The sequence below is a fragment of the Punica granatum genome, chromosome 2 (genome assembly GCF_007655135.1).
Source record: "Punica granatum isolate Tunisia-2019 chromosome 2, ASM765513v2, whole genome shotgun sequence".
Classification (NCBI taxonomy): Eukaryota; Viridiplantae; Streptophyta; class Magnoliopsida; order Myrtales; family Lythraceae; genus Punica; species Punica granatum.
The window spans coordinates 43265986-43277538 of NC_045128.1; the positions used below are offsets into that span (position 1 = coordinate 43265986).

At 36.8% G+C, this 11553-nt stretch overlaps 1 protein-coding gene across 1 annotated transcript; it reads right to left on the minus strand.

Moving 5' to 3' along the window:
- Positions 1-571: 571 nt before the first annotated feature.
- LOC116197562 (S-type anion channel SLAH2-like) lies at positions 572-3435 on the minus strand. The gene is made up of 6 exons (XM_031527736.1): positions 3182-3435; positions 2925-3088; positions 2370-2810; positions 1474-2244; positions 1364-1395; positions 572-1258 (listed from the first exon to the last, which is right to left on the minus strand). Exons 2-6 carry the CDS (start codon positions 3069-3071, stop codon positions 856-858), a joined length of 1794 nt encoding a protein of 597 aa, XP_031383596.1. The 5' UTR covers positions 3072-3088; positions 3182-3435; the 3' UTR covers positions 572-855.
- Positions 3436-11553: the final 8118 nt, after the last annotated feature.

The window sequence follows — 11553 nt, forward strand, 5'->3', positions numbered from 1 at the left end:
CACAAGACTCGAGCTAAAGACCTTACTGAAGGCGAATAGCGCTAAACAACTTGAAATAACCGACGTTGTTATTGACAAACTACTTTAGTGCATGAATCTCATTCTCGCATGACTTTTGATATTCCCTTCCCCCATACGGACAATAGTGTGTTTTTTTGGTAAAACCTTTTATTGATAAATTTCGCAACGGCTGCTCTGTATTTTCTTGGCAGTAGGAATGCGATTTTTCTTTTCTTTTTGTCATTTAAATAGATACGACGATTTTCAATTCGTAAACTAGATCGATCATTCATCAACACTCTGGAATTACAAGAGTAATGTTTCCCACGAGTTTTTCACCAAAAAAAATAGATCGATCATTCATTGACGGCACGCGAAGGTATATTAGATTTGTATGCAACATCAAAGGTATATATTGTTCGATACGGAACATGAACCCCTCATATGGCAGGCCTTTGAAATCCTACACATGCCTGTGTCCGCTTTTGTCTATATTTTTGCACGTTTATAAGTTCAAGATGTTTTGAAATATAAAATATGTAATCTGATGAATTCTAGAAATTAATGCCGGTTGACAAAACTCTTGAATCTCATAGAACAAAGCAAAAGTCCTGAGACCTTCTTAGTTGTTTCGTTCAGGGCATGGCACAGACACAGAAGATGTTTCTCATGGTGCAAACACCGGTAAAGAACATGATGAGCTATACCCTTTCACGTATGCAACATTCGACTGAACGATTTTTGTACAATGGTTACGCATTCAGTTTCGTCTCACTAGCTATACACATGTTCATCGGACCACACCTTATACGATTGATGCCCCTCGCATGTGTCTATGGAAGCACAATCTCAACATCACGCTTGAACGTTGGGATTGTTTCCGTCTGGACTTGGAGCATCCACAGAATTACTGGCTTCAATGTCTTTCCCCTCAGAGGTTGCGAACTTCAAGTAATTCTCGATATCTCTGGTATCAGAGCTGCCGTGCCTTAAATGGAACCACTTCCTGTGGCTGTGGTGGCTCTTTGGCCTCCTCTCGCTGATCGCGATGGCGATGTCATTCGGGAAAAGGTCACGGAGGACAAATGCGTGCAGGATCGTTGTTACAAGCAGGGCAAACACTGTAAGTGTAGCCGTGGCGGATAGCGCCACTGAGAGCGATTGTGTCACCACATTCGTCACTTCGTTTGAGTAACGAACGGTTGCGATTGCTGCACCGGTCATCGGAAAAGTGTAGGCCCACCATGCCAGTGAGAACCTGTAAAATGGAAATTCCGGAAAGGAAAATGTGTTAACTCGACAAATAAATTACGAGGAACTAAATTGATTGTTTTCGGCAATTATAGGTGGCTTGGTATGTTACCTGAATCCTCGGAAAAAGTTCACCCGGACTGCCTGAAATGTAATGGCATAGTTTGGGTTAGGAAAAGGAATAATTTGATGCAATATTTATAAGAGGTTATTGAAACTTACCAGTGAGAAATAGAGGAACAGGGCGATGAAGTAAGCGATCCTCGATCCATAATCGAACGAGCCCTGTATTTTAGCCCAGGCCATAGAGGCCACGCTCGGAGCTGCCACGAAGAGGAAAAAGACCGGGTGGAGCTCCTTGGGGAGAGTCTCGTTGGTCGGGAGCCTCTGATACAGCGTGACAAACAGAACGGTGTAATGGGCCAGCCCGACAGCAAAGAAAAAAATCGGCCCCTCCTTTAGCCCCATCGTGGCTCCGAGCAGGGCGCCTACGAAGTTACCAACAATTGAGAGATGGTTGGAGGGATTTGCCACTTTCGAGAGCCGTCTCTGGCCTCCTGACATCCACTGGCCATAGATCTTGAGCTCGAGGCAGAAGATCGGGGCCATGAGGACGTACCACAGAGCATGGTGGAGTTTGCTTGTGACCGAAGGCGGGACCCCCATGGAAAGGAAGAGAAGTGCTATCCAGGGGGCGAAGAAGAAGTTGACTCGGATCGGGTGGTAGTACTCTCGACGCACGGCTTCAAAGTAGAAGATCACCTTGAGGAGGTAAATGAGGAAGACAATTGCAACAAGGGCAAGAGAGATGGACCACAGCACGGTGTTGATTATGGTGCTCACATGGAGGAAGTTTGTGGATTCGGAGGTAGCCAGCGCCTTCCACATGATCGCTTGGCTGCTCACTCCGAGGCAGATACCAAAGGATGAGATCGGGAACCGGAGGAGGAACGGCCATTGCTTGTCATCCGGAAGTACGATTTCCTCAGAAGCCTGCAACGAGGGAGTATGTTAACTAAGAGTTTCGCTAGAGATGCTGCAAATATATATATATATATATATATATATATGTATGTATATATGTATATAAGGCCCAATATATATATATATATATATACCCTGAGGGTGTCAAGCTCGGGCCCTTCCAAGGCATCGAAAAACCGGTCCACGGGCAAATTTCTCTCCGGCGCCGTGGGAGTGGTGCTGCTGCCGTCCTCAGGAGAAGTGGGACGCGGCTTCCCACGCAAGTTGGACAGCTGCCTCTCGAGCTTTCCCGACCACGTCTTGAAAGAGTCGAACCTCTTATCCTTGAGTGCGTGAACTCTAGGATGTCTCGGGGGGTTCTCGCCTGATCTTCTCGGCATTGGCTGAGAATAAAACGTGGTCCGCTTGGGATGCCCTGACGGCGTAGAATCAGGATTACCATCTCCACTGGCTGGCTCATCGTTATTGGCGAAAAGGACTCTCTTCGCGTTCGGCGTGTCAGCTTCCCGGGGGGAAGATGGCATGCTGATGGAAACAGCATGCACCAGTTTTGAATTGGAACCCCGTGCAGTCTCCTGGAATGATAATCAGTGTAGAATAATAAATAACCAGCAGAGCAGCTTATATTTGTTCCTCTTAGTCAAAAGCAAATCCGAAGGGCGAGAGGAAATATCGAAATCAGAACTAACTTGAACTGACGGGCCGAGGAACTGATCACTGCGACCTTCGATGCTGTCGAAGCCCGACACGCCATTCGACGAGATAACTTGGATGAGGGACGGGAGTCCCTCGGGAGAGTCTTGCTTGATGGGATCCGAGTTACCGTGATTTTCCATTTCCGAGCAAAGGCCTCCTAGGAGAGTTGAGAGGAGACTTTCAGACACAAGAACACACGAAACAGAGACATCGAAGCATAAAGCGGGGTATCAACTAATGAGGTTCTGACCTGAAAACCAAGAATCCAGAAAGATCACTCAGCTGCAAGACCAAACAATGGTGTCACTGCAGCTTATGCCAGTGATTATCTTCTTCTGTTCGATTGTTTGTTTATGATTAATTTGGAGTTAGGAGGAAGAAGACAGAGCTGGCCGGGTCGGGAAGGAGGAGAGAGCCTTTTCCTCGCGGAAAAAACTAAAGAAATCGAATATATGTGGAAATCAAAATGAACTGAAACCAAACCAACCAACCAATACATGTGGGGGGGGGGGGGGGGGGGGGGGGGGGGTTCCCAGCAATGGGAGGAGGATGAGCCGTCATTTATTTATATATATACACGAACAGACCCAGGGTACTCCAGGACGCGTTGTGGTCATGGGCAGGAATGTTCATAATGAAATCGGGTCCGAATTTAGATAATGAGTGATGAATTGAACTGCTTAGCCCCTAGTCCCACAATTTCGAGGCCTCTAGACAGTCCGCCCCAAGACCAAAGAAGTTTTTTTCTTTCTTTTTTCATTTTTTTTGTTACAACATATATTTTATGCAATATAATTGGGACTCTTTGGATTTAGACTACCTAATAATCCATACGAGAGCAGATGCAGAAGTTTGTGTACTGTTACTTCTATTGTCTTGTCATTCCTAACCCCACCCCACCCCACCCAAACACGCAGAAAAATAAGAAAAAGAAAAAAAAAAAAAGAAGACAGTTACGTCACCGCCACTTCGCGTCCTAATCGTTGCTTGCTGCTTTATCATGTGAGAATGACTCGTCCATGCAGAGAACATCACAAATAGGAAAACAGAAACAAATCAAATTTTAAACTTATGTTTATGGTAATGCCAGTCTGTGATGGTAAACAATGCGGGATCAGCCAGATGATAAATTCCCGATTCAATTTTCTGCATCGGAACCTGCTTGTGTGGAAATTATTATTGGTCCGATGTCATATGATCCGTAGATGAGTTTATCAAGCCAAATAAGAGATTAATACTGCAAAATTGCGTGAGTGATTCCTATCAGTAGCTTGATGTGCGGGCATGTTACAACTTGCTCAATGTGCTAATTTCTCGAGTTCTTGGATCGGATTGGCTTTGCTTCTGATCCACATAATGGACAATATCAATTTTGCCCAAAAATCACGCATGAAATTCATGTCTTAGTCCATCATTGATACAAAATGAAACAATACAAATGGATCGTCCTTATTAAATGGAAAAAATTATTGGATAAACGGATCTTAACATGCATTTTCTTTTTCATTAATAACTATTTTTGGTGTGAATTGTGATCGGATCCGTAAAAATTAATGGTTGTCGTCTTCCCTTTAATTTCCAAACAAAAGTTTCATAAGCCGATGGAATTGTACGATAATGCCTTCACCAACACGACAATGGAGGAGAGCGTTCCATGGAGTTTCTTCTTCCTTTACCATTTGTTGGTGAGAATAGATGCTATATATATGTGTCTTTTTTTTTTCTTTTTTTTTCCTTCATGAGAATACGATCTCCTACCTATTTATTGAAATTAATTTTTATTCAAATGCTGCTGGGTCATGACCATAAAATGCTATTATTAGATTTAGAAATTTTACATTGCAAATAAAATCTATCGAACGACCGAATAGTTTCCCGACTACAACATGTCTCAGAATTATACATAATTACATATATTATAGGGTTGGTGAACGAAACAAATACAAGTTATAAATGATATGTCCTCCACCTAGCTAGCTATACAGTACGGTCACCCCGCCACCTCTTTTCTTTTCCTTTGATCAGCAAATTAGGTTTGACCAATAAAATATAAAATAAAAAGTAACGGATAAAAAGGGTTGCCTTCAATGTCATCAATTTTTGGCCAAAGAAAAAAATCATCAATTTGCACAGATTGGTGACTAAAATAATTTGAACATTCAGCAAACAAGGAGAAAAATTAATGATGATTAATTAATAATTAATTTTAAAATGAAATTGTCTGCGGGTTGTCTTTCATAAGCCGTGGCTGACAGCTAAGCAATATATAGTCCAGTTTTCACCCAAAAAAAAAAACTCCAGTTTTCACTCCCCATCGCTCGACGCCCATAGAGCTGATTCCAGCGCATTCCTACCAAGTAAAATAAATCAACTAATTAAATTAAGATAATTGTTATCTTCATATAAAATATATTATCACCAAAAAAAAAATGAAGGAATTCGATAGTGATCCTCAGTGTATTTCGCGAGTTATTTATGTTATACATTGTAATCAATGTGACGGATCATATACATGGACAAAAAACACACGGCACTTCGTCAAAAAAAAAATATAGTCACAGTGAGTATGTCTAGACTAATTTTTCTTGAAAATGTGATAAGGGAGGAATTATATGTCTTTTGGTGACCAAATATGGAAAATTTAATAATAGTTTAGAGAGCCCAAAGAAAACTATCGAGATCATATCTTCTTGTTGATTTGTTAATATCGAGATCATATTTAAGTTGTTTATACCAGAAAACTCCGCGTTTTACAATATCCTTACAAGGATACTACTGCCCCTGTGATTCCATTATTCGTGGATTACATCCCGCGACCATAAAATATCTCTCTGCAAAGAATTAATTTAAAGATTAATTTTTATCTACAAGCTATCCTTCCACATGAACAATAATATATAAATTTATTCTACGCTAGGAAAAAAATTCTCATATAACTCAGAGCCTCATCAGACAAGAAAAGCATGACCGCATGCCGCGAAAAAGAGATGTATGTATAGAAGAAATTTAAAGAGAAGAAGAAAAAGGACTTTTGACTTCCTACCGGGAAAAAAAAAAAAACAAGAAGAAGGGATTTTTCACTATCAATGTGTGTCCGAGGGCGTCAATATCAGTTTGCTGCCCGACGAATAAAATCTGAAGAGACAGATGTCATCAATGTTAATTATGTCAAATATTAACATCAAAATCAATCTGTATAATGTGTAATGTCAACCCCATTGAACACTACATTAAATTAATAAATTTCAACTGCGCCATCGGATCGATATCTTCCTCAATGCATGAATATTTATATATGCCGATAATTTTATTTTCTTTAATAAGCTTAAAAATGAGAGCTTTTTCTTTTTATTTGAGTAAATATTTATAAATTGATAAGAGATAAGCTAACTAATTAGCAATTGTAAAATCAGCCAACATTTTCCACCGTCAATTCCGGACCACCTGGAAACCTTGGAAGCAGAGAACAGGCGCAAGTCAAACATGTGTTGCTGTTTTTGTCTTTTATAACCGGGCTCTGCAATTCTTTATTTTTCCGAAAAATCTCATGCTGGTATTACACACACACACATATATATATATATTATATGTATTACACGGTTCATATATAGTACTTTTATATATACGTAAGCGTAGCAGTCCCCACAAACAGCTAGCTATAACGACGGGTGTGACATTTATATAAATTGTACTAGAGGCCAAGGAGAAAATATTTCATATATATATATATATATATATGTATGTATGTATCTATACCTATAATAAAAAATGCGTAGTTACCCCGCTTGTTTTCTCACCGATAGCCACCATATATGTCTGATTAGATTTATGATCTCCATTACTTGGAACATTGCACTTGATATGCCTCCCGTGGATATATCATATTGTTACGTTCTTTGTTCTAGAAACTTGTATTTCTAAAAATATATATCACGTACAACGCACGTGGCTTTTTTACTAGTATATATAAACATATGTTTCAAGAATTTCTAAGAGCGCAATTGGAGTTAAGATATTTATACTATTATTTTTGTGGTTCTTACAAGATTATTGTAGAGGGTGTATTTATTATATACAGTGTGGCAACAAAAAATTTAGGTTATGAAAATTAATGCATATTTATTTTTTTGTGGGATTCCTTTTTATTCGTCCACACATCTGGAGGTGCCCATTGCATGCATCATCTTCATGGGTTTATTAATTTGCTCTTCTCTATAGTAAAGTCAGAGGCGTATAATGAAAGAGCTCCATTACAATATTTATTTAAATATTTATTTAAATTTGTTCTCAATAATGTAACCATTTTTAAGGAATTACGCGGGCGATTGAATAGCTGAAAAAAGCCTGAGCTAGTAAATTACGACAACAAAATAATCGTCTTTGAGAATATATTTAAACATGCAGATATACTATATATCAGAATATGGGGCTCAATGTATTACTCATTAAACGATCGTGGGTTGGCGGAAATACATTTACATATATATTCATTTTATTTCTAAACTAGCCGGATATACATACATCTCATACGAGAGAAGTTTATGGTTCAAATTTACATTTGTTTGATGACGTTCATATATTCGGCATATTCATTCACCTTATTGTTCACGGTATTCGCGAATTAATGTCTCGTTGCATTCTTGAAGTCAATTTGCAGCTTGAACTCTTGTATATACTATATACAAGCTGATCCTCGCATGTTGTGTGGTAAATTTTTGTCAAATTTTGTATGACCAAAATTAAATAATAAAAGTATTTAGTCATACAATGTATGTTAAAAGTATAGATAATAAACCAATAAATGAATATAGATATAAAGAAATAATGTATGTTAAAAGTATACATTTTATTGATAATAATATTACAGATTTTGAAAAATAAATTAGTGATAGCAAAGACACGCGAAATTTAGTCGTACGAAAATACATATGATATATGCATAGAGTCCATAATCTTATAACATGAACCCAATAGAGTTGGCATGATGACAGGCAACTTGTCCCATGTGCTTGTGTAGAATTCATGTGGGTTGTTAGGAAATAGACAAGCTCGGACACTATTCATTATTAATTATTAAAAAAAGGTTGTTATGCGTATTGGAGTCAAGAAAAATGTGAAATATCGTTCATGAATTAGAGCATACGAAAAATTATAGTAAAATTGAAAGTCGATGAAAATGAAATGAATTTTCATTTTGTTTTTATAGAGTATCTGACCACATTGAGTTTGGAAAATGTCATTTAACCAAAAAAAAATGAATTTGGAAAATGTAATGTACTCTGGAGTATTTTTTGAATTATTGAGAAAACTCCTAATTTTTTAAAAAAATGATTAACTATATATCATCATGTACAAATAATATGGAAGAATAGTCAAAATAGTCAAATATAGCACAAATAAAATATAGTAAAATTCATTAAATTAGAATTGATAGATCAATTTAACGTGGAGTTAAGGGTTATCAAATGAATTCACTCGAGCAATTGAGGAGTCTTACCATGAGCTAGGGGTTATCAAATAGAGCTCTCACATTTCGTGATTCCGTTTTTTATATATTATATTATATTATATATTGATTAGGTATTGCCCCATGCAACTTGAAAAGAAAGTAGCTAAATTTAATTCATTTGACATTTAAGGAGAAACTTTTATATAGTTATTCATAAACTGATACACTTTACTATTTTTCAAGATTTTTTTTTTCAGTTTTATTACAATAATTAAAGCTGCGTTTGAATTGTTAGTGTGATTTTAAAATCATGATTTTGATTTTGATTTTGATTTTGATTGTGGAAAAATACAAATAAGATAGTATTATAAATTTAACTTGGAAAACGTGTATTTTTGGTGTGTAGTGTGTTGAGTTAAAATCAAAATCATGATTCTAAAATCAGTTTAACAATTCAAACAGGGCCTAAGAATGACGATAATTTCATTAATAATATTATATTCCTCGAGCAACCGAGAATAAATTAAACCATGAGTTGAGATTCTTAAAAAAAAAAAAAGCTCTTTTATTGCTTTATGGTGTTTATATATTAAAATTGATAATTGATTGATTGATGATCTCCGTGAATTCTAACGCTTGGTCGTATTCAGTAAGGCGAAGTACCTATATTAATGAGTCCAATTAATTCATGCCCGAAATTAGGTAATTAAATATGAATGTTTTAGGTGAAGTTGATGGATATGTAGATGCATGCATTTATCAAACATGAATATTAAATGATCAATAGCATTTGAATCAATAAAGGGTGTTGTTCATGCATATATGATAAATATAGTAGCCTCCTCACATATATTACGGATTGATAGAATCTATTTGGTTCTTTTACCAACCAGGAAAAGTCATTATAAAAAAAAACTAATAGCTTGTTTGGATCGCGAACTAGGGAGGCTTGGGTCGTGGAGGGACGTCATTTATATAATAACCCTTACACCTGACCTCTATAATCCTCCCAGATCTGCATTCCAAACAAGTTATAACTCTAACCATTTGAGGGAAGGGTGAGTTATGAAAAATTATTACACAAAATTTTAATTTTTTATACAAAATTTTAATCCTTTGTATTATAATCTCTTGAATTATAACTCATCCCTTTATAACTCTTCCTAATCCGCAATCCAACAGGCTTGAAAGATAAAAGTTGGACATGATATACATCATTGGAACATAATATGCATGCAGAAATATATACATGCAGAGGAGACACGCCGATAAATAATTTACTTATAAATAATTTTTGCTGTGGACTTGTCCCTTAACTGTATATATTTCAGAAATCAGATAAGGATTTTCTGACGCATTGAATGGATTTAGATGATGGTGTAGTTGAAAGGAAACTTTTCTTCTTCGCCTCCGAGTGAGAACGATAGTCAGGTGTAAAATAAAATATTGCTGCTTTTACAACATGGAAAGACAGCCCTTGGAAACTTCTGGTGTCCTCGGATTGCCTCTAATAAAATTTTGAAATTATGAGAAAATAATTTATGTATAATGCTCTTTAAGCAATTATATATTTTTAATGAAATTATTACTGATATTCGCGCTCCCAAAAACCCCTCCTATAAACCTCCAAGAACTCTTTCCTCCATCTAAATCCTCAATCCGTCAATGGTGGTGATGACTAGTTTCCACGATCACAAGTAAGCCAGCCAAAAAGCCAAAGCTGCAAAAGGAGAAAGTAAAAGAACTCCGAGCTATTCTCTTGGTCAAATATATATGATTGCTTCAAATTGAGATAGATATACATCCCTTCTCTTAAAATATACCACTTTTAACGCATAGCCAAGCATCTTAATTTCAAATACTCTTTAGAACTGAGTTTATCGGTTCGCATGATGGAGAGTTATTTGTGTGTTTATTAATATTTATATCACTCGGAAAGGGTAGTGTGTATGTGTGTGTGTGTGTGTGTGTGTGTGTGTGTGAATTGATTTAGATATATGCAGATCTCATTCTTTTTTGTTCATGCATATGTATCGCATTTGCTTATTGTGACACCGACAGACATTATGCATATATCTCGACGTACAATTCTAATTACAATTATTAATCAGCATGTGATCAAATTGGCTGGAGGTAATGGCGATATATGGATGATATAAAATATAAATTCTCTGTAGTGCATATCACAAGTCGCAAATATATAGAATTAGAACACGGAACTTTATTATCAATCGGCAAGCCACTGAAACCGTAAATAGATGCGGCTCATATAGAACCACACTAGTGGTCAAGAAATTTCGAATACCAAATTTTAATTGTCAACACATTAAATGTCGTCCTTGTTTGTTTGTTGGTGTATTGTTCTCAATCTTTTTTCGTCTTTTTTACTTTTACTTTTTTCCCCGAATTATGTCCTGCTCCCGACCAATATTATACCTTTGCTGTATGCGTGTGATCATATTCAGAGGTGGAAACATGACTAGGACATATGGTATAAAGAATATATATCACAAACAAGTGGGAGGAGCGGTGGCCAAGAGGAGTTCCGAACTGCATTATATTTGGCCATACCCAAAAGAACACTCTGGCGATCAATATTAGAAAGCAGGGGGATGCATGCCGTTTCAGGAAATTAATGATATGATATCAAGAATAATTTCAATTGCCGTTGCGCTATGATGGCAGGACCTAATCTTTGTCACTCATATTGCATCTTTCCGAAAAGCTAAAAACGTAATACGGTTCGTTGGGCGAAAAACAAAGACGAAAAGGTGGAGCAAAAGTGTTCCCTAGGATGATGTGGGCATAGTCAGGTCATGCTTCAGTCGGTGGAAATCGCGATTAATTATATATAACAAAATCAGAAGATGAGGCTCACATAACAAAAATATATGAAGAAAGTTGTATAGAGTAATAGGTGATCCATGATGCCTAAATGAACCTAAAATGACCTAACTGATGGATGGATATATATTATGTCCTCTTATCCTTGCTTTCGAACTCCTTTTCTGTCTATGATCTCGCACGACACTTTTATGTATTAAATCCGAGATTAAGATAGTAAGGACAAGAGTGACATATATATATAGTTACACGTGTGAGTGTATATATATATATATATATATATGTATGTATGTATGTATGTATGAGTTGAATCATTACCATTTATCTTC

What these genes read in the sequence shown, in the direction of transcription:
- LOC116197562 (XM_031527736.1), bottom strand. Translation starts at nt 3,071, where the DNA reads ATGGAAAATCACGGTAACTCGGATCCCATCAAGCAAGACTCTCCCGAG. An exon ending in TCCTCGGCCCGTCAGTTCAA is followed by an intron (nt 2,811 to 2,924) that starts GTTAGTTCTGAT and finishes TTATCATTCCAG; the next exon opens with GAGACTGCACGGGGTTCCAA. An exon ending in AACTTTTTCCGAGGATTCAG is followed by an intron (nt 1,259 to 1,363) that starts GTAACATACCAA and finishes TCCATTTTACAG; the next exon opens with GTTCTCACTGGCATGGTGGG.